The sequence below is a fragment of the Lathamus discolor genome, chromosome W (assembly GCF_037157495.1).
Source record: "Lathamus discolor isolate bLatDis1 chromosome W, bLatDis1.hap1, whole genome shotgun sequence".
In the NCBI taxonomy this organism is placed as follows: domain Eukaryota; kingdom Metazoa; phylum Chordata; class Aves; order Psittaciformes; family Psittacidae; genus Lathamus; species Lathamus discolor.
Window position 1 is genome coordinate 20001221 of NC_088908.1, and position 23192 is coordinate 20024412.

The 23192-nt window shown below is 48.7% G+C and overlaps 2 protein-coding genes and 1 pseudogene across 2 annotated transcripts in view; all 3 read right to left on the minus strand.

Moving 5' to 3' along the window:
- Positions 1 to 266: 266 nt before the first annotated feature.
- Positions 267 to 380, minus strand: LOC136004531 (5S ribosomal RNA; annotated as a pseudogene).
- Positions 381 to 6881: 6501 nt separating this feature from the next.
- LOC136004436 (junctophilin-3-like) lies at positions 6882 to 12876 on the minus strand. Its single transcript, XM_065660927.1, has 2 exons — positions 12721 to 12876; positions 6882 to 7813 (listed from the first exon to the last, which is right to left on the minus strand). Exons 1-2 carry the CDS (start codon positions 12815 to 12817, stop codon positions 6882 to 6884), a joined length of 1029 nt encoding a protein of 342 aa, XP_065516999.1. The 5' UTR covers positions 12818 to 12876.
- A 51-nt stretch (positions 12877 to 12927) lies between these two features.
- LOC136004253 (junctophilin-3) overlaps positions 12928 to 23192 on the minus strand; it is a 38060-nt gene continuing 27795 nt past the window's right edge. The window contains exon 2 of the mRNA XM_065660592.1: positions 12928 to 13043. Coding sequence (XP_065516664.1) covers positions 13006 to 13043 — 38 coding nt within the window. The 3' untranslated portion in view covers positions 12928 to 13005. The remainder of the gene's footprint in view (positions 13044 to 23192) is intronic.

Below are 23192 nucleotides of genomic sequence, written 5' to 3' on the forward strand. Positions count from 1 at the left end.
GGTACATCATGGAATCATAGAATAGTTAGGGTTGGAAAGGACCTTAAGGTCATCATCTAGTTCCAACCCCCCTGCCATGGGCAGGGACACCACACACTAAACCATGTCACCCAAGCCCCATCCAACCTGGCCTTGAACGCTGCCAGGGATGGAGAACTCACAACCCATTCCAGTGCCTCACCACCCTCACGGTAAAGAACTTCTTCCTTATATCTAACCTAAACTTCCCCTGTTTATGTTTGAAATAAAAAAAAAAAAAAAAAAAAAGACTACAGCATCCGGGATTCCCAGGCGGTCTCCCATCCAAGTACTAACTGAACCCTGCTTTACTTCTGAGATTAGACGAGATCAGGTGTTCCCAGGGTGGTATGGCCATAGGCCATACATCAAAGGATTCCTGAGAGTAAAAGGGTTTTAAAAGGACCCTGTCAAGTTAAACATCACGTTTCTCTCTGAACATAATTTACCTCATGTTGTTACTGGTAATGCCTGTGATGACTGTACATGAAAGAGATTAGAGGAAGAACAGTTTCCAATTATTTTTGCCCAAGGAAACTGTAGCTGCCCCATCCCTGGCAGTTTTCAAGGCCAGGTTGGACGGGGCCTGGAGCAACCTGGTCTAGTGTGAGGCGTCCCTGCCCATGGCAGAGGGGTTGGAACTAAATGACCTTAAGGTCCTTTCCAACCCAAACCATTCTGTGATTATATGATTCCATAATTTTAAAAAGAGGCAAGAGGACCACAGAGATAAGGCAAAAGGTTTAGTCCCAAGGAGGCTAACCACAAAAACATCCTCAGGCCCCTTTCCCAGCAGACTGGTCCAAAGGCAGATAGATGGAGAATCCCTGTGCATGGCATCGAGCCTGGTCTGAGATGCAGGTGAAGCTTCACAATTCAAACAGTGGGTGCCCGTTCAGGATAGAGGGAACAGCCAGCTGGTTCTTTTATCTCATTTTATACTCGTCCTGGGTTCAGCAGTACCAGTCATTTTTATCCTTCTTAGTAGCTGGTGCAGTGCTGTGGTTTTGACTTTCAGCCTGGGAACAGCGCTGATAACACCAATGTTTTTAGTTGGTGCTCAGTAATGTTTACTCTGACCAAGGACTTTCTGAGTCTCACGCTCTGCCAGTGAGGAGGGGAAGCTGGGAGGAAGCAGACACAGGACACCTGAGCCAAACTAGCCAAAGAGGTATTCCATACCACAGCACGTCATGGCCAGTATATAAACCAGGGGCAGTTACCCGGAAGGGCTAGATCACTGCTCGGGTCGGGCTGGGTATCGGTCGGCGGGTGGTGAGTGGCTGTATTCTCTTCCCTTGTTATTTCCCTTATCATTATTATTATTGGTGGTAGCGGTAGTGGTTTTGTGTTATACCTTAGTTACTGGACTGTTCTTATCTCAACCCATGGGAGTTACATTCTTTCGATTCTCCTCCCCATCCCTCCAGGAGCAGGGGGAGGAAGGGGGGGGGGAGTGAGTGAGTGGCTGCATGGTTCTGGGTTGCCGGCTAGGCTTAAATGGCGACAATACTCTTTAGGGTTAACTAACTTTTCTGAAGAAAACATTCCACCTCGAGGTCAGACCCTTCAAGAATAATCCCATAGCTGCTGGATAAGGAAGCATCCATCACCCATATCAGCAAGGCGGTGCCATTTTTGAGGCAAGTGACGTGCCATTTTTGGGGCAAGTGCCATGCCCCATCTCCCCCACCTTGCTCCACCAAAGCCCAGGCTGAGGATGCAGCCCTGGTACCCTCCCTTGGCCCAGCTCTGTTTGCACGGTGTGCTCCAGCAGAGGCTGTACTGGCTGCAGGTTGGCTGCCTCCTCCTCACTCTCCCCAGTGATAGCAGAACCTTCTCGGAATATATTGATGGAAAATATGCCCCTCGCGCAGTAAGCAAGCAAGGAAGATGCTGCAGCTGCTGGAATCCCTCCTTGCCTCCCCAGCGGGTACCTGGAGGTGGCAAGAGGGTCTCTCTGAGGCCCCATTTGCTGCAACTGTTTGCCCTGGTTTGTTTTCAGTAAGAGGCAGTACCGTTGGCAAAAGGCCGAGACCATGGAGATTTTATCCGACAGCATGTGACAATGGAAGACCATGTCAGGGGTGGCTGTGGTGCGGTTTTTTGGCTACTGCCAATTGGCTTTCTCAATTATATGAGACAGGGTGATTTTAAAGGGCCAAGTCTCAAGCCTACTCACATCTCCAGGGTGCCTTTAGTGAGGCCATAACATGTCCCTAGAAGTCTTCATCTAAATGTCCATGTTTGCTACTGCTAAATGAGGACAGCGGATTAATCAGGCTCCGTTCGTGCCTGAACACTGGCCCTTCTTGCAAACACGTTGAGGACCTCTGTACCTAAAGCACTTCGTTTCCCTTTTAAAAGCTGCAGATGTTCAGCACCTGTGGAAATGGAGATGTATTCTTCTGGATTTTTTTCCCCAACCCTAAAAATGTGACGTGTTTTGTGCTGACGGATAAAAGGGTTGCTGGCATTTTAGAAAGCCTCTTTCCTTTTCCAGTGTCTCAGCAATTCCTTTTTTCCTTTCCCATTTTAGATCTTCTCAAAGGCTCTAGGAACCTCTGAAGCATTCAGGCACAGGCTTGAGCTTTGCACCTCGTGGGCCTTTAAGACCAGAGAGGATGGTGATGTTCCCATAAAGTCCCTAAATCCAACAGCACCAACACTTCCTGGCGCGTCAGTTTCCATTTTCATCTGCCCAAACAGTGACAATTGATGTGGGCTTGTTTTATGCATGCAGGGGTCAGTGCACACAGAGACACAGAAAGATCAGGCGGCTTTAAATGTAATTTTAAAGCACTTGTATGACTGTAGTGTGAGCTTGATGACCCTGAAACCCCTAAGTCCCCTGACAGCTAACTCCAGTGCAGAATTTCATCAATGTTATTGAGTGCTGGCCTCACGAAATGACCTCAATTTTCAATTACTGATGTGCAACCCCAATGAAGGGGGGTTCTGGAAGCATCTTTTTATGGGACTGGTGAAAAATGACTAAGAACAATGTTCCCATAGCTCATATAGCAATCTATATGTCTGACTCCTCTACAGAGGTCTGCATCCCCACTGGGGCACACACTGCAAGAGGTTGGACTCCAAGGGACTCTACAGCCCATCCAGCCTTGTTTCTAAGATAGAAATCAAGACCAGTGATAATTTTAAGACTGCATTTTTGCAAGACCTGCATCCCCACCCCACTCCCATGAGCCCTGCCAGAGGTGTGCTTGCTCTCAGAGCAGGAGTTGGCACTCCAACACAGAGCCAGCCCACCAGCCTCACTGATGACATGTGTAGTGATGTGTTTTGGCATATTATTTTTAAAACAAGCTTAAGCTGTGAGGTTGACCTCAGCTCTGTGCAGTGATACTCCAGGTAGGGCAAAAATAGCCCTACTCAGCTAAAAGCATCCTTCCCGTTCATTGGCAGCACCTTTCTGAAAGAGCCCAGCTGTCTTGGAGATGAGAAATGCCCTTTCCAGGGAATAGCTTCACAGATGGCAGTGCTGTGGATCACAGGGAAGCAGGCTATTATGCAAGCTGAAACAGCGTGGGCACACACATGTGCACGCACATGCATGCACACAGCCAGACCTTCCCTGGAGCTGCAGGCTGGAGCCGAGCTGCGGGCTGGAGGCAAGCTGCTGGCAGTCCAAAGAGGAGGGGTATCTCAGAATAGCATGAGAAACAGGGATTTGGGGAAGTTGGGGAGCCTTAAGACCTGGAGCGTGAGGTTGCAGTGGGGTTTTTCGGCAGGACTAAGCATCTGAGTGCCCTGTGTCACTGAGTGTGCAACAAGAGAGGTGGATGTGGGACCTGTGGTATGAATCTTTCCCCTTAGCCTTCCCCTCCTCTTTCTCAGGGACTCACTATGCTCACCGGAGTATGAAAAGCTTTGAGGTCCTGCTGGGTACAGGCAAGGTTATGCCATTGGGCAAGAGGTTGGAACACAAATCACTGCACCTCCCATTCCTCTCCTACACCTCCATCCCCTACTCCTGTCCAACCACCCCTCACTGCCAGACCACTGGAACAAAACCCTGCTAGCACAGTACAACTCTTGCTAGAACAAATTGTTGCTGGCATTGTAGGTTATTTAAATCCACATATTATACCTTTCTCTGTATTATATTAGCTTCCTCCTAAACCTTCACCATCTGTTCCACCCTCAGTTATGAATGTGAGAAAACTGAACATGCTGCTTTACAGCTACAGCACTTTAAAAGCATGATGTGCATCCTAATGGCTTTTCTGTGTGCTTTTTCATGCAGGTTGTGCCCCTTTGTTAGTGCCTGGGATTCACTTGAAAGAAACACTAATGTTATGTTGCATTAGTGGCTATTTACCTCCAGCTCAAGCCCTCCTCCCCGGGTAGGAGGTTTATGTGTGATGGCTCCAGTGTGCAGGCTGGGGTCTGCCTGGGGAGAGACAGCAGGACTGCTCATGCCAGTGATCTCCCTGAGGAATGTGTGGCTCTCAGCAAGGAGAAATGGCGGTTTCATCCCTCCTTTGGGACCCTTGTCTTTCCCAGTTCCCTGCCGCCACACGAGGTCACGTTATAAGAGGTGCTGGACCATCTGTGAGTCCCACAGACTTCAACAGGGCTGATGTCTGTGCAATTACTGCTGCTGCTTTTCCCCTCTGAAAGCCTGTCAGGCTCCTAATGCTGCCTGTCATTTCTCACAGGCATCTGCTCTAGCAGGGAAGGACAGCCCGGTCTGGCCTCAGCACCTGCTGGTTTGCTCAGTGGTGTGTGCTCTGGACTGGCTTCTCTTGGAGCAATGTTTTTTTCTGGACTGGCAATCTGTGTCCTACAGTGCAGTCCACCAACAAACACACTGTGTTCAGCTCTTCTTTAATGCTGTGTGAGTGCTTTTGAGCCTGCGCTGAAGCTTGCAAGATGAATAGGAAGCTGGAAAGCTACAGGGCTCTGGCTGTGTGTGTGGGCGATTTATCCACAGCCATGGTAGGGAAACTGTGGCAGATCTGTAGTTTAGTCCTTCCTGCGTCCCGGCTGCTCACAGGCTGCAGATGTCCCCACTCCCTCCTCTATCTCACTTGTTCTCTCTCATCCCTTGTCTGCATCTTTGCTCTGCCAGCAGCTGGAGGAGCAGGGATGCTGTAGGGATGGCAATGGTGATCACGCATTACAGACCATGATGCTTTCTAGCCCAAACTTTCATCATGACTGACAAATGTCACTTCAGTTTCATGATCCCTGTCTCCCAAGCAACCAAGCATCATCTTCTGCTGCTCTGACAGGGAGATTTAGTTCCTTTCTTCTGCCAGAGCCTGATGTGCCACCACCTGAGAGTTACAGATTTTTCCTTTTGCTTGTGTAGGTCTGGCCTGGGCTTTGGGACATCCAGAAGCACAGGATCCCTCCTGTGATCCCTCACTGACTCAACAAGGGGCAGTTTGGAGTGGTGGTGGCTTCCTCACTGCTCCCCTCAGACTTCCATAACCTCCCCTAGCAATAACAAACCAATGGGGAGAACAAGTGAGGACGCTGCTCTCAATGTAAGTCCAGGAATCATCAAAAATCAGGGCTGGAGAGGATCTGAAAATCACACATCTCAGCCTTTTCCCAAGGCAGGTTTAGCTCTGACCAAGTTATATCTGAGCTACAGATGTCCAACCAAGTCTTAGACCACCTCCTCCCTCCCTGCCACCACAGCCTCCCCATGCAATGTAGCCCTCAACTCACTAGTAATGGCTAATGGGTAACCACTACCACTAATGCTTGAATGCAAGCCCATTAATTCTGTTCATTGAGAATGGATTGTTCCCTTCCACTTTGCAAGCAGCTGCTTTATGTGTTTGAAGATCGCTGTCTCCTCTTCCCTAGCCTGAGCCTCCAGCAGCCAGTTGGTAACACCCAACATGACCTTGTCACTCCCGAAATGAAGAGCCCCACAAGCTATGCCCTTGCTTGTGCTCTTCACAGTAGAGTGATAGTACAGTATATAGATAGTACAGATGTAGATAGTATAGTTGATAGATGGCTGTAATATCCTCTACCACTGATCTGCAGGGCTCCAATAACCCACTACCCTTTCTGTACTTGCCCACTGCTTTCCCTTCCTAGGTGTCCTTCCCAAATTGCATCCTCTTGTCTACAGTTTGCCAAGACCCTTTTGCATTGCATCCCCCCATTGAGGGGCTTGTACCTGCTCCTGGCTCACATCCACACACCAAAACCCCTGAGCATCATGCAGATCAGTACAAGAAACCTGAGCAGTGGTCAACTCAGGAACACCACTTTGCAACGTCCCCTGCTCTGTGACCATGGTTTCTTCCTCCACCCGGGTCAGGCCTCCGGTACAACATGGTAACAAAGCCACTGCTTCAGCAGTTGGTGCCATCACATAGCAGAAGAGCAACTGAGGAGAAGAGGAACTGTAAGTTCATGCAGTGCCCAGCTACCAGGATTTAAGCACTGATGTTGCAACAGGGTCATGCCACACTCTTGGGCCAGCATGAAGTTCTGTTGCCATAACTGAACCTCAAAGCAGCATCACCAACACGTTTCCTACTCCTGCAGTTTTTCCACCACGTGAATGCTCAAAATCCCAGTAATCATGTATTCTTATTGCTGGCCCCAGGGCTGGGTTGCAAAACAAACTCAAACTTGCTACTCACTTCCTCCAGTGAAAAACCTGATGCTCCCATCAAGACATTCTGCAGAGAAAGCCTCCCAGCACATGGTATTATGCAGGATAGAGAAGGGAGGAGTGGGGATTCAAGGCACAAACCCAGGATAACTGGGAGGCCAGCTCTGCTGGCAGAGCAACCTCCCTTTCTGCACCACTGCACCACCACAACAGCTCTGCACTGAGCTTCTCAGACAGATGTCAACACGCAATTTCACCTACTTACTGTGCTGGATTTGAGCACATCCCTGTTGTCTTCTTCAGATTCTAGTGCAACAGGTAAAGATTTCTGTGGAGGGGAGAAGGTTAAGTCCCACCTTAATAGCCGAGGTTCAGCTTTGTCCCCAAATCTCAGGTTTTCCAGTTTCTGCACCGTGGGCTCGGCAGAGGAAGCTGGCCCTAAATTTTCTTTGTTCTGGGACTTAGCCCTCAGTCTCTGAACCCCGTAGCCCCGGTCTTCCCCACGGTGGTCATCAGCCATGCTCCTGCAGGGTCCCCCTTTGCTATAGTGTCTTTTTTGGGTATGAATTTCTTGCATATAAGAATCCATCCTCACGAGGGGCTTCATCTCCATCTCGTAATTGCTCATCTTCTCCTCGTCTAGCTCAAGCAGTTTGGAGCTCCCTGAGCTGTGGCTGTGGGACCTGTGATGGGAAGTCCATGAAATTGTGGCTGGGGAATCTGTCCACCTCTCTCTTTGCTTGTGGTTGGAGGCCGAATGTTTGTGCCCTCCACTCCGACCTCTGTACTCTTCAGGGATGGAGGCTGATCCCAGCTGACCGCTGCGCAGTGTCACGCTTCTCATGCCACGAGTCCCACTGACCTTCTCTTCGCTCCAGCTGTTGGGTCGCAAGTAATCCCCGCCACGTCCCTCCAGCAACATCTGGATCTCCCCACCCCTCTCTTCATCCACTGAGACCTGCCTGGAGAACTGAGAGCTCTTGTTCCCGCAGGAAGGACCCAGGGGTGGCGTGGAGGAGGGACTGGCAGGGAAGCTCTGCAGTGGGCTGTCATCTGGAGTCAGGTCAGACGGGGTAGTCCCTTTGCGGTACAACTCAGGGCTCTCTTGTTGGAGAGGCGTCCCGGTGGAGAGGACCTCAATTTCATCACTCAAGTTCTGGTGCTTCGGTCTCTGGCATTCGAGCCCTTTTTGTGTAGTCATTAAGTGAAAAGAGAGAGGGAGAAATGCAACAGGATTATTTCTATTCTGTGCGCACCCACCAGGTTTTTCATGTCAAAGAATAGGGCTGAGAGTGTTGGATGGCAGGGGAGCCATGGGGCAAGATCAGGACAACAGCAGTACAATAAACAGCTTCTGCTACTAGACCGAGAGAAAAGTCATTGTTGGTTTTGCACCAAACCTGATATCACCCCCAGCATCTGCAGAGCAGCATGGTGCTCTGCAGCATGGGAAATAGTTTGGCATCAGCTGCTGGCATTGTCAAGACAGAAGCATTCTGCACTATGGTAGTGATTCTCCACCACTGCTAACCCAAGGGCTACCAAGCCTTTTAGAAACCACCTTTAGAAACCTGCTCCTTTAGCCCCAACAGTTCTCTACACCCCTGCTGCCGGTAGGCACCCTGCTTGCTTGGGGACATGCGTGAAGGACCACAGCCCCAGCAAGGTGCGGAAGCTGCTTACAATTCAGAGCTGCTGGGAGCCCTGTGCCCTACCTGTGCTCTGCCTACAGCCCTGCTTTCCTTGGCAGGTTGCAGGTATGGGCAGCTTGCAGACCCACTTGAAAGCAGCCTGTGCTGTGGCAGCACAGACAGCTACATGGCATGCAGTCACTTTAACCCTGCTAAGGGTGTTTGTTAAGATGATTTTTGGAGACCGCCTTTTTCCATCAGTTCCCAGTCCGCAAGCATGAAAAGGGAAATCTGAGATGAACCCATGGCTCATGCTCTTGTGTTCTGGATGCTACTGGGATCACCCCACAGCCCACAGCCTTCACACCTCTCCCTGGACAGGAAATGCATTGGCTTTGTGGCTGAGAGGTAAAGAATCTCACCTCAAAGTTTTCACAGGAAGATGGTCTCATCTGGGCAGATGTGCAAGCCTCCCATTAAGAACACTCCCCCCAAACCATATATTGAACAGCTTTCCTGCCCCAGACACGGACATTTTCCCACACAGTTCTCTTTGCTGGATGTGATGGAGAGCACACGGGTAACCATGCCTCACGTGTTCAGGCAGGAACAAGGTAGCACATTCAGGGCTACGTGAATACAATATACACTCTCATCCTTATTTCACTGTGCTGAATACAGTTCATCCCCTTTGAGCCCAGAGTACACCCCAGACAATGTCTCCCTGGGGACAGGGACTTAGAGAGTGTCTTCTGCTGAAGGTGACCACCTGGCAAAAAAACATGTAGCTTCTCTGGACAATTAACAAAAGCTGCAACTTATCATTGATCAAATACTAAAGTGTTTCAAGGGGGTACAAGCTAATAGTGTTAATTCTCATTTTACCCTCTCAAGGCATAGTTGTTCCATCTAAAGACATGATAAATTACGTGAATAATTTGATAAATATATTAACTGCCTAATGCCCCTGAAATGCATCTAATTGCAATTGCTATGGCTAAACAAGAAATAAGTATCAAAAGGAAAGAACTCAATTTCTTACCATGGTTTAAAAGTAAATGCTCAGAAGCTCCTGTTCTACTCTCTACAGTCCTGCTGAGTAATTTTCTCTATCGCATCTTTTTGGGCTGCTGCTGCCGCTGGTACATGCCTTTGCCTGCAGCCGCCCCCTTGTCCCACCACACTGTGATTTAGATACATACAGGGAATGCAGGGAGTGTGGGGATGGATGTCCCCATGGAAGCACTCATACGGGAAGTAAATAGTAACAAGGCTGCTTGGAAATTTCCCACTGAAGCAATTTCTTGATGGGAAATTATCTCTTAATGACTGTCTTTTGTCTTATTATTTTCTACAGAAAAGTTTGTGTTTTGGGACAATACTCATATTTCAGTCTTAGTTTGTTCCCTGTGTTCCTGTTTGTGGGAGACTGAAACTCCTGAGATCTATCTGGGGCCCCCAAGCAATACTTGTACTAGTGGGAAATTGTCATGAAGGAGAAAGGTGGAGTTCACCCTGTCTGGAGTTCAACTGTCTCGGCAAAAATACAGACTTGTTTTTTTTGGCTGTTTTTCAGATATTCCTGTTTCAGCCACCCTCCAATATCACAGATGGGAAACTGAGGCAGGGAAGGAATAAATGGTTTCATATGAGAAAGGTGTAAAGCCAGCTACCAAAACGGACACACCCAAGACTTAGGGTGTCCCTGTTTGTCTCAGGCTTTAACTGATCTTCCCTAGTTCAGTTCTCCAGGGCTCTTGCTGGAGCTGCAGGGACTTGAAAGCTTCCCTCCAGCTCCAATGACCCCAAAGCTGATCTCCAAAAGCACAACCAGCCACAGCCTCGCTGCACCCACTGCTCCTGTGCCTTCTCACTAATCTTCCCAGGTCCGCCAAGCCCCATGACAGAGGCAGGAAAGCCCAGTGATGCTTCAGCATCCTCCTGGAGACCCACACCAGGGACCATGTTATTGCGAACCATCACATCCTAAATCTTCCCCACCCAGACCTGCAGTGAGCTGAACAGGTTCTCTTCTGCTTCCCCCTGAGTTCTGCAGCCCCTGGCTGTAGCTTGGGGAGGAGCAGGGGCAGCAATGCTGGGGCATGGCTGCTGCTCCAGCCCCAGAGCCCCACAGGGATGCAGGCATTTCCTTGCAGAAGAACTCAACAGATGCATGGTGCCATCTTGCCAGCTTTTGACACCCGAGGATGTGCAACAATTCTTCTGAGCTAAAATTAGTCATGGAGCATGTGATGTTCCTGGAAGAACGGTTGTGAGAGCGGGAAGGAGGATGCAGAGCACCAAATCTGGATTTCCAGCAGGACTGAGGCAGCCACGCGTGGCCACGTCATCATCAAAGCCAAGCACATACCCCTGAGGACCCACATATGGGATTGGGGATCAGTGCTGAGCTCCTGCCTCTGCCACCAACATGCTGTTGTCACCTTGGGGGAGTCACTCCACCAGCAGCAGCTGACCCCACTGGCAGCTGCAACCAGGGTCATCCGGCAGAGCCAGGACCAGGGAGGCACAACCACAGCAAGCATGATGGGTATGTGGAAGATCCCTGCAGCAGAGACGGAAAACCACAGGGGGAGGGTGATGCAGGTTACTGAGCAGGGATATTCTTGGCTTTTGCAAGTAAAAGCCTTGCAGCACTGCTGTGGCATGTCTGGGGTTGCTGGAGCCAGTGCCCACAGGTCTGGAGTCTGTGTCTGTTTAAATAGGGGCTGTGCTGCAAGGATGATATGGGCCAGGATGCCTGCGGGCCTGATGGTGAGGTGGGCATCAAATCCCCTGCGATGCTGTTAAAGTGAGTGGCACACAGAACCCACAAAACCTTGTAAGGTGGGCACATCCAGCACCTGTGCTGCTGTGTAAAGGGGATGGCAGGCAGTGCCTGCAGCGCTGTGCATGGTGGGCATGTATAGCCCCTGCAAGGACATGCAGCATGGTGTCAGCTCACCCCATCCCTGCTGCAGCTCCTCCCAGCCTGAGGTTATGGGGTCTGTGGGGTGGTGCAGCTTCTCACAGCTATTATCTGTCTGCCTGACTTGGTCTGCAGGCATTCCCAGGTTTCCCAACACATCTTGGATGGTGTATTTGTTTTTTAATGTGCTCTAAGTGGAAACTCCTTCACTCACACACAACCCACCCAGACACAAGCACCAGAAACACAAGCCCCAACACAAGTCAAGCACCATATCCCGGTCTAGAAGCTAGTAAAAAGTATATTACCTAAAAATATCTTTTCAAGAGGTGATTTAAAACCAGCAAAGTCTCTTGGCAAGAGGAAATGGAGATGAGGAATACCTCAGGGCTGAAGAAGCCCCTGGGACTGCACAGCCCTGCGAAAACACTCAGATCTCGATATACAAATTGGACCTCTGCAGGAGGAGAAATGCCGAGGGGTGTTTGAACAGAGCTGCACCTTCTTCCAGAGAGCAGAGCTGTGTGGAGCTCTGCATCTTCTGCTGGGGGGATGTTTGAGCCCCTGAAATGCCCATCTGCATGTGGCCATGTCCTGGAGGAGGGTTTTCCACCCACCCCCCACCCCCCCCCCACCCCATCTCAGGCAGGTTCCTGGCTGGAGCCAGACCTCAAACCTTGTCTGGCTCATTACTGCTGAGCCATGGGATGCCCCTAGACACCCCCTGCAACCTCCACAGTGAGTTAAGGACTTGTGCATGGGCTGGCTGGCCCAAAAGATGCAATGGGCCCTTTTCCCCGGCCTCAGGAAATGGCACCAACATGAGTCAGCAGCACTAGGCCCTTGATCAGTTAAACCGAATGAGTAATCTTCAGTTAAAGAGCTGGAAGGGGGAGAAAATAATGATAGACACCTCCTAATGAGGGTTCAGTGCAGAAAACCTTCTGAATAAAACCATTCACATAGATTAATTACTATGTGAATTATTGCTGGGAGGACTTGGAGCTTTCCACTCCCACTCGCAGCAGCCCCTCTCGCTCCCAGATAGGCGCAGCCTTCGTGGGGTGAATCCACCCCGTATACCCACCGGCTGCAGACCCCCGCCTGACCATGGCTTTGCTTTGGCTTCCTCCTCCCTGAGCCTTTGCTGAGCCTGAGCTTCTTGTCAATGAGCAAAAATTAAGACAAAACAGCAAGAAATGTTGAAGATGATGGACGGAAAGAAGAGCCATCAAGCAAACCTCAAACACACATTTCCCCAGCACCTTCGCAACTGATTTGCATGCTCAAGGGATGGATTAGCTACCAATACATGGGAAATCAGGAACCATAAAAGCCATGGAGGTAGAATCAGTGACTGCCTCTGGGATCATTTGTCTTTGAATTTTGCTTTCAGAGCTCTTGCTGGGTTTTTTCTGTGCAATCGTCAAAGACTATGAATTAAAAAAATTTGGTGTGAAAAGAGGAGATCCCTGTAACCACAGGACTGCACAGGGTGGAAGTGCTGAATATTGAAAGCCTTGTGTTAATACCTTTGAAAACTGGTGTTTTGGGGCAGTTTCCTACCCCAAGAGTCCAAGTGAGGACTGGGAGCTGCAAGCACAGATGGAGCCTCCATGTAGGGCTCATTTCTGGGAGTTTTGGGTCTCTGCATGGCTAAGCAGGGTAGAGAGTGTCACGGGGCAAAAGCCACATCCATGGGGCTGGCTGGCATGACAACACGCACTGACCATTTTCCCTGTGCTGGAAGGAAGGTGAAAACTCTTTGGCAGTAATCCTGGCGATCCGTGCTTCCTCCTGAGCTCTCTGTGCCGCTGTCACAGCTGCCTCTGCCTTGGCCCTGGAGTGAGAGGTCCTGCAAGGCAGAGAGACAAGGACCACATTAGGAAGCTTCCCTCTGCAGATCAAGGCATAGAGAAACGCAAAGTCCCCCCATGAAACCCCTTTGCTCCGATGCCCTGTGATGGAGGAGCCACTGCTGGTAGCTGGGGCTTCTTGGAGAACAGGTGATGTTACATCAACATGTTCATGAGCCGCTTCTCAGTCTGCAAATCACCCAGGTGGTTTGGAAATAGGGGCAGGTTGCTTTGTTTCCTTGGGGATGCATCACCTTGAAGCAGGCTGGTGCCCTTCATCATGCATCCCTCTGTCGGGACCTCAGCCTGGCAGATATCTGTAGCCTCTGGGCCTGAAGACCTGAATTTAAAGATGGTGGTTTTTTTCTTGTAACCAAACCCATTTGGTTTTGGATGAAAAAGCAAAGATTTCCACCCCCACCACCATGTTCTGCATAAAATGCTGAATGTAAATACAAGCGGGGTTTGTCACCAAGAGCAGAGGTAGGAGCGGGGTCTTGCCATCAGTACCACCTCCACCACCCCTTAAAACAGCTTGGCAGAGGGGTTGGGCTGGGTGATCTCCGGAGGTTCCTTCCAACCCTAATGATTCTGTGATTCTGTTATCAAGGCATTGTTTTTCACCTGGACAAGTGACTGTTCCCTGTACTCACCCATTACCGACTATTTCCCTGACATTCATGATGGATGGTATTTCATCACTCAAGATCTACACCCTCTTATCCAGCCCCTCTACAGTGTTCCTGTGAACAACCTTTGGAGGCTGGTTTGCCCCTTCCCCTTAGCTTAGCTGTCAAAGCCCTTAAAAAAAAAATACCCTTTCCTACCTACCCTTGTGCAGGCAGAATTATAAATAGCTCTGTTGATTTCTTTTCCCTCCAAAATCAAACTCTCCATCTCCTTTAATTTTTTTTTTTTTTTCTCTGCCACTCTCTGAATTCCCTCAAATTTTTCGACATCTGCTGGGAGAGGAGTGCCATTTCTGACAAGCTCCTATAAATGGAAAATAGGGCTAGTAATGTGACTACCATTGCATCATGCAGCACAAGCCAGGGATATGGAGCTAGGTGTGTGCATGCCTGTGTGCTGTCACCTCTTTGAGCCTGGGCAAGACGTCTGGCCCCTGCTCCTGGAGTTGACCTGTCACTTGTTTTCAAGTGCTGACAAGTCGGTTTTGCTCTAACAAATGCTTTATTTATATAATTCGCCTGCTTTGGAGTAGCTGAGGGATCTATCAAAGGTGGTGGAAGGGCTGTGGTGATGCTGTTGCAGGTCCTGCAGGTCCTCCATGACTGATGTAACCAAAAAATTGGGTTTAAATGCACTCACTCTGCTCAACACTCACACAGGCCATGCTCCCCTCTCCAGCATTCATCATCTCCCCTTTTTTTCACCAAAATAGGTCAAAATCACCATCCCTGGGGGATGGATGGATGGATTTGTATCCTTGAAAAACTCACTCCAGAGACTTCTGGACCAGTTCACCTCTGTGGACTCCAAGACCAGCTCAGGAAGAGCAGCAACTTGGGGCTTTGGTGCAGAAAGAGTTAAATTCAATCACATTAATTAAGCCATCTCCAATCTAAAACATACTCAATACCCACAAAGCAAATGTAATGCTGAGTGCTGCGCAGAGGCACAGCAGGATTAATTGCTTGTAATGCTCTCTAAGATGCTTGAAGGAGACGCACCGTCAGAGTGAAAAGCAGAATTATGTTGATCTATATGTTGCATAATAGAAGACATAAGTATTTCCAAATAAATGCAAGTAATCCAGTGAGTGCTCGCATGACATCATTGTCACATCCTAATTTTAACAGCTGTCTCCTCTATACATGCCTGTTGCTCATAGCCTGTGCTATATCTTAATTCCCCTGTTAACTGTTTGACATAAATCTTTGCCGGACTGAAACGCCATCCTGGAAACCACAAAATAAGGCTGGATCCTTCCCTATGTATTCATCACAGCTGGAGGAGGATGCTGGGGATGCTCAAAGGTGGGAGGAATTAAACAGATCCCCTTGCATCACTCCATTACCTCCAGTGGTGTCCTCCATCCTGTGATGAGCCCACTGTCTTGTTTGCAAGAGCACAGTGCTCCTCTCATCTTATCTGAGCTGATGAAAAGTTGCACATCTGGAAGGTGCTCATCTGGGTTCCTTCTGCCACTGCTGATCTGGAGGAGGGTGTTTTGTCAAGGATGGGGCTGGGAAGAGCCATAAGGGTGATGGTAAGGTGTGGTTTATAGATCTTGAGACCCAAGGGTCTGGTCTGGGTAGGGGCAGAGTCCATGCTGGGTCTGGCTTGGAATATTTTTCTTATGAATTTTTTGCCAAGCCAACTTATCAGAGGATTACCAGGCAAATGGTCAAACTGGCAAGAAGAGCTGGCAGGAGGCAGGGAAAAAGTGCAGCCAAATTTCTGTAAATCTTTGCAGATCACTTGTGATTTGGCCAGAACTGACAAGGGAAAGGATAATACCTGCGAGTGATTCATAATGTCAACTTTATCGGCTCCAGCTAATCTATAAGAAGCTGGAATAGCCTGATTTGCAAGGAAGAACTTGGCTTTTTAGGAATGCCAACAGCTACTCTGGCCTGGCTTTGTGTGAGCAAGGAGCTGGTGCAAGGGCTTCTGCTGCAAATACAATGCTCAGGAACAGTTTAGCCAAAAAGGGGTGAACTCTAAGCAAAATCTGTGGCACTTGATGGTTTCAGGAAAAAAAGAAGCAAAATTAAAACCAGGCAAGGCTTGAGTGGTGTTTAGATTAATGGACCATTTTGGCAGAACAAGTGGGACAAACTGCTTAAAAATTAGGCTGTAAATTAGAGCGAATTTACAGAACACCAGTAACATCCCTGAACAGAGATGGGGCTGTTTGGGAGTTGTAAATGTGACACTTATAACTGCACCTGGTGTCACAAGAAACCTGTTTCTTTTCTGAGTCTGTCTCCTCTATCCAGCTTTGTTTGAGTGCAGTGATGGACAAGCTTGAACCAGATGAAGGACTTGCCATCCTTATTCCTTTCTTTCTTGAATCCCTGTATGAAAAATATGCTCTTCTTAAATTAAAAATAGGTAGCAGACTGAGCAAAAGTATGCTTGGGGCCAAAGGAAGCTATGTCCTGAACTCAGAGCGAAATCTGCATTACTTGTGGTTTAAATGTGAAAAAGCATCATTCAGGCAAGATTTCTGGAAAAGAAGGTCTGTTTTCCAAAGTTCACATGTTCTTTTGCAAGCAAGTCCCCATGTTTCTCTGATGCCCTTGTGAACTCAAAGCTCATCTGAGGGAGATCCCCTCCTTGGTGGGATTTAGGCTTGATAAGGAAGTATGAAAGTGCTGCTTTATTGTCAGGATCCTGCTGCAGGGATGAAAATCTCCAGCCCTCCTCCATCCCATGCAAAGAGCTGATGGAAATCTCCCCTGAGCTCTCCAGGTAGACCCAACTCCTCAACAGGAGCACACAGGAGATCACAAGTACTAAACCCTTTGCTCAGTACTGAGCTGATTTCAGCAGGACTATTAGGTGTTAATCTTTTCTATATTGCCTGTACACCTACAAATCAACCGTGCAAAGGAGCTCAAAAAACCCCAAGCTCCTGGTAACTACAAATGGGTTCACTGTCTTCTCCCACTTGTTTTCCATTTGTTTAGCTCAGATGGAAGGGCAGGAGTGATGCACAGACTGATCTAACTGTCCAGAGCTTAGAAACGAAGTAAGAAAGATGAGATAAAAAGAAAATTATTAAAACTATTATTAAAGCTTCCTTCTGTGCAGCTTTTTAAACTCTTCCTACTGTATAAGAGGAGAAAATGCTGCAGTCTATATTTTCATGGTAAACCTGTAAACCAGCAGGTGATGCTTGGCTGGTCTTCATGCTCTCCTAGATGGGACAAAATTGGACTGAATTATTAATAGCTGCTTCAGAATGTCTGGCTTCTACCTCTGTGGGAGCATCTCTGATTTAGGGTAGAGCTGGGGAGAGCTGCAATGCCCATCCTGCCTCCCTTTGTCCCTGACATGAGCTTCAGCTCATCAGCCTTCATCAGATACGGCAACCTTCATCCAGCACCTCTGTGGCCCAAAAAGACTGGCACAATAAGCTGACTACAAGAGCCAGGGCTGGCGCAACCCAGGGCCAGTCTCTGTCTAGACATTTCCCTCAGGGTGTGGGGAGATGGCAGCAATTAGCAACCTGTTTGTTATTTTCCCTATCTGGTATTTATTGCCCCAATAAAACCCACTCTTAATTCCAGCTTGACTCTTCACAGCTCTTCTGGCTTGGTTGTTATTGCACTAGGCTTGCCTTGAGTGATTTGTGAAGGCAGTAATACAGTGCCAGTACCCAGGGGGTGGAATATTAGACACACCAATTAGCTATCTGTGCATAAATTTCCATTTGCCTGCTTATTTGCAAGTATATTTGCCTTGCCTGCTTCCTCTGTCTGCTTTTCCCTCCACCACCACCCCCACTGCTAGAATTCTTAAGCAAGAGAAAAAAAATCAGCTAATGTGACCTCTGACATGATGTATGCAGCCAAAAAAGTCTGCTCTGGCTCTTTGCAGACAGACAGAAAGTGGGTGCTGTGCATAGAAAAGAGAAAGCCTGACTCCCCTGCTGCCATGCTTCCCAGCTCTGGATGGAGATTTCAGGATGGGAGGATGGACCACCCCTGTCTGAGCTCTGCATACCAGTGGGGAGGAATGAGGACTGGGACAAAGAGTGGGAAACCTCCCATCAAGGAGACAGCAAGAGGAAAGGGTTTGGGATGGCTGGAATGGCACAGGACAGAGGGAATGGTTATTGCAGGCTCTGGAATATTGTTCTGAAAGTCACATTTCAGCAGAAAAGTTCTGAATTTAAAAAAAAAAAAAAAAAAGTCAAACCTTTTAAACCTGAAAAAAAACCAAACCAACAAAACCCTGAATCTGAATCCATTTGTTTGCTATTGCCCAAGAAAGCAAAATACGGAGAAGTATGGAAAATGCTATGGTCAATATCTGAGTTTCCCTGTGGTTTTACACTGAGAAATGTAACATTACAGGGGGAAAGTCATTTCCAAGCCAGCTGGGAGATCTCAAGGAGAGCAGGTGCCCATGGCTTGGCTGAGGAGAAGCAGGCATGAGGTCTCCAAAATTCATGGAAACAGGGATGAAGCCAGTTCTATTTAACTTGTTGCTCCAGGCACCTGTTCCAGATTCTTCTCTACCTTTATGTTTTTGGAGCTTACAAATGGAGAGCAAATTCACCAAGGCATCGTTTGCCATTTTACACTGAAATACCATGGTTTTAATCAGAATAAGGGGGAAAAAATATCCCAGGATGTGTCCTTCTGTTCCATGCCTTTCCTTTAAGGAGGAAAATGAGTTTTGCTGAAGAACTGAATTACAACATGTAATGGTGCAAAGTCATGGTGACGTGGAGGACAAGGATGTGCCACAATCAAATGTCATATCCCCCAAATCCTGGGAGAAATATGGCCCAAAGCACAGACAAAGCAAGCTGCGTCATGACCATCTTGGCTGCTCCCATCTCCATGCATCCCCTGGGACCCTGAGCTGGGTGAAGAAGGATGAGAGCGGCCTAAGGGCCGTAATGGGCTCTCCAGCTTGCCTTATTGCCATCATCCCAAATTGGTTATGGGGCTGCTCAGATTTGTTTATTTTATTCCTGTTGTTGCTGAACAAAAACTGCCAGCCCTTGCACAAGATAATCAAACTCCATTGACTTCAAGGGGTTGAGCTAGGTGGAGCTAGTACCCAAAGGCACATCTGCCACGGTTAGCCAGGATGCTACCAGCATCTCTCTCTGGCCACAGGGTGTGCAGAATAAGCGGAGCCAGGCAGACCCATGCATTTTCCTCCCGCTGGGTTTCCTTCCCTTTAATTTTTTGCCCACCAGCAAGGGCAAAGCTGATGGGTCTTTTGCACTGGAGATGATGCACAAGCTGCCCTGAGATGTTATTTACAGCTTGCAAGAAAATTAACATCCGGAGAGGGATTCTCATCTTCTGCCATCTGTCACTTGTAATGAAGCTAGGAAGGAAGGCTGTCCCAGCCTGATCAACCAAAGGAGATGGGTTTGGCCTCACTCCAGATCTGGCACTTCACTGGCTCAAACACAGCACAGATGGGCAGCAGTGGGGCAGGGAGCTGCCCTTGGGACACAGTCCCCTCTCCCAAACTGGATATGGAGGCAGCAAGAACAAACTCCAGCTCCGGGGATGGAGTTTCCCCTTTTCTTATAAATTGGGAGCATTGCTATCTTCTGAAAAGCGATGGGTGGTAAGGGAAAATCTGCAGGAACCTACTAAGAGCAGGGTTTGGGAAGAGCTAGCTTCAAGGAAGGGAAAGAAATGAGCAGGGGACATGCTGCCTGCTCTCCAGCTGTCATGCTTTGGATAGATCAGGTTTCCATGATTTTACTGGATAACTGTCATGTATATAATGGAAAATGTACATAATGGAAATGGGAAATATTGATGTTCCCATCTTCATCTCCTGCTCTTGCAGAGTGCCTGTAGACAACCCTCCCCGCACACACCCCAAAGGCACAACCATGCCACAAATGCTCCTCTAACCCTGTGCAAACAATAGCACATTACAAACGAGCCTGCCACTTCCAGGCAGGAGGCAAAACAGGTTGGAAGAAATCACTGAAAACCTTTGGAAAAATAAAAAAGAAAAGGAGAAAAAGCCCAAGAAAAAACAAGTGGAGGCACAAAATCTCCAAGGAACCTGGGCAGGGATGGATCATCTGCACACTGCAGATCTATACCCTCTGTATTCAATGCAAAAACAGAGCAGCAGAAAAGTCATCAATGTTGCATTCAGGTGGAGATTTTTAGATGCACAACAGGCCAAGTTGCAGCTCCCCAAGCAGCCATAACTCAGCTTGGACATGTGTAGAACTGACTTTGGCTGTACATGCTACTGCTGACTGTAAAGACTTCAGGCTGGATCCTGCATTCCAGTTGCATCGCCTTGTCTCTGGGCAAGGCTGACTCTGAAGGCAGCACTGCCAAAAATCCTCATGAGCCCATCCCTGCTTGTTAGACCAGAGAAACACCAGGGGTTTGGTGGGAAGTTTGATGGTGGTAGGTCTGGATAGGTGGCTTGGCGTAACATTACCCATCCTCTTGGGATTTATCAAGAAGAGGAGGGTATAGACGTGGTTGGGACATGATCGCCCCTAGTCCAGCCACAAATCTGGAGCAATCTTTGTGGGATGGGTGAAGGCTGAAGCCAGGAAAAGACTGGCTCGGTGTGGACACCGGGTACCTCCTCCTGCCATGACCCTCCCCAGGCTGCAGGTCAAAAGGTAGAGGATTTGGTGGACCATCAGCATCCCACCCTGGCCTCCATCACCAGAAAGGTCCCCAAAACAGCCTGTTCCTCCTCATTTTTCACACTAACTTCCTCACTTGGATGATGCCACACACAGGATGAAGAGTGGGGTGGAAACCTCAATGCCAAAGACGCAAAACGATAGCACAGAGAAACTCAACCAGGCCATGGGCGAAGGGAGCCAAGCAAGCCTCTGGTCTGCCTCCCAGGAAACCCTCAAATCCCTTCGAGGAGCCATCATCATCGCCTGGCCCTTTGGGAATCATTAGGGACTTTTGTCTAAAGTCAAAGGAAAAGTGCTCAGAATAAGAGAATTTGGGGAGTTCAAACAAAAAAACAGGTGAGGGAGGCAATGACAGGCAAGAAAAACATATCTGTCAATTTAATTTCAGTTTCATTTTGATGCCTAAGAAAGAAGGAATCAAAACAAATTCTGAAGCAAAACACCAGAACCACAAGGAAAAGTCTTTTTTTTTCCTTTCCTGACCCTTCACCCTGTTTGGGTTTTGGCTTAAACACTCTGGAAGTTTCCAAGTTTTGGTCACCTCAAGCAAAGCAGACATTTGGCAAATGAACTTTCCAGGCAATGTTTTTTTCTGCTGTTGGAGCCACAAAGGCCAGAAAGAGGAAGAGTAATGTTGCACTCATCATCCTCCTTTCCCCTGGTGATGGGCTGATGGAGAGGGATGATCTATGATATACCTCTGTACAGGCACCATTTTAAACAGCCAACAGCCAACAGCAAAACCCACCCCAGTTGGGAGCAAACTGAAAAAAAACAACCCACATCCAGATTCAGCAACAAACTCATTTAACTGAGCTTAGTATTTTAGTTCCAGCACAGACTAGACTTGGGCCAAGACATGGAGCTAAAATGGCCTCAGGAGCACTAACGGATGCTCTCCAGCTGTCAGAGGAAAGGTGGTTGGTATCCAGCTTTGCCCTCCAGGACCTTGGTGCCTCCAGCCCTGTGGGGCAGGAGACAGGACTCTTCTGGGTGATGTGACAGCAGTCTAACAGATGTGTTAAAATGGTTTAGACCTCTGAGTGATGGAAACTTATATTCCTGGGTCAGGTTGGGGGCAATCCCAGGCACACCTGAGTAGGGGAAATCCCAGGTACAGGTTGGGCAGAGAAGAGATTCAGAGCAGCCCTGTGGAGAAGGACTTGGGGGTGTTGGTTGATGAGAAACTGAACATGAGCCGGCTTCAGTGTGAGCTCGCAGCCCAGAAACGATCTGTATCCTGGGCTGCATCAAAAGAAGTGTGACCAGCAGGTTGAAGGAGGTGATCCTGCCCCTCTGCTCTCATGAGACCTCACTTGGAGTATTGTGTACAGTTCTGGTGTCCTCAACATAAAAAGGACATGGAATTGTTGGAACAAGTCCAGAGGAGGTCCATGAGGATGATCAGGGGACTGAAGCACCTCCCGTATGAAGACAGGCTGAGAAAGTTGGGGCTGTTCAGCCTGGAGAAGTCTGCATGGAGACCTCATAGCAGCCTTCCAGTATCTGAAGGGAACCTATAAGGATGCTGGGGATGGACTCTTCATTAGGATTTGTTGTGACAGGACAAGGAGTAATGGGTTGAAACTGAAACGGGAAGTTTAGGTTAGATATGAGGAGGAAGTTCTTTACTGTGAGGGTGGTGAGGCACTGGAATGGGCTGCCCAGGGAAGTTTTGAATGCTCCATCACTGGCAGTGTTCAAGGCCAGGTTGGATGGAGTCTTGGGTGACATGGTTTAGTGCGAAGTATCCCTGCCCATGGCAGGGGTGTTGGAACTTGATGATCTTAAGGTCCTTTCCAACCCTAACTGTCCTGTGATTTTATGATTCTATGATTTCAATCACTAGGGCCCTAAGATGCTTGGAAAACAAATACATCCACATCTTGCTGCACACAGCTGGGAAGAGGCTGATTCCCTGCCTGCAGTGAGATGCTGGTGATGGGCACCACTCCATGCACCTCTTGCCACATTTAGTCTCTGCTGTAAGGGTCAACTGGCCCCAAAGTGGCTGGTTGGAGACAGCCATGTGTGGGACACAGCAGCATCATCTCCATCCCCAGCTAACACATCCAGCTCCCACATCTGCCCACCAACAACCCCCAGAAATGATGAGAAAATGCCAACCCAGAGCAAAAACACTCCCCACAGAAAGCATGCCACAGACTGCACCCCCATAACCCCATTACTTTATACCATCCTGGAAGGTGCTGAATGGGGACAAGGACCTTGGCTTGGCTGTGCCCCAAACCCGGTGTACCACCACCCCCCATTGCAGCCAAGCCCTAAGCAGAGTTGGGTTGGATGTAGACTGTCGTGGTTTAAACCGAGCCACACACAGCTCGTTCACTCACTCCCCCCCTTTCTCCCTCTTTCTTTCCTTCCCCCCCCCCCCCCCCCCCCCCGCTTCTGAAGGGATGGGGAGGAGAATCGAGAGAATGTAACTCCCACGGGTTGAGATAAGAACAGCCCAGTAACTAAGGTATAACACAAATCACTACTGCTACCACCAATGATAATAATGCTAAGAGAAAATAACAAGGGAAGAGAATACAATACCACTCACGGAACGAGTTTGACCCCCTCCAAAGAGAGCCCGTACCCTTCCGGGTAATTCCCAGTTACCTCCCTGGTCATGACGTGCTGTGGTATGGAATACCTCTTTGTCTAGCTTGGGTCAGGTGTCCTGTCTCTGCTTCCTCCCAGCTTCCCCTCCTCACTTGCAGAGCGTGAGACTCACAAAGCCCTTAGCCAGAATAAACATTACTTAGCAACAAGTAAAAACATCGGTGTT

What these genes read in the sequence shown, in the direction of transcription:
- LOC136004436 (XM_065660927.1), bottom strand. Translation starts at nt 12,817, where the DNA reads ATGAGCCCTACATGGAGGCTCCATCTGTGCTTGCAGCTCCCAGTCCTC. An exon ending in CAAAACACCAGTTTTCAAAG is followed by an intron (nt 7,814 to 12,720) that starts GTATTAACACAA and finishes CTACACAAAAAG; the next exon opens with GGCTCGAATGCCAGAGACCG.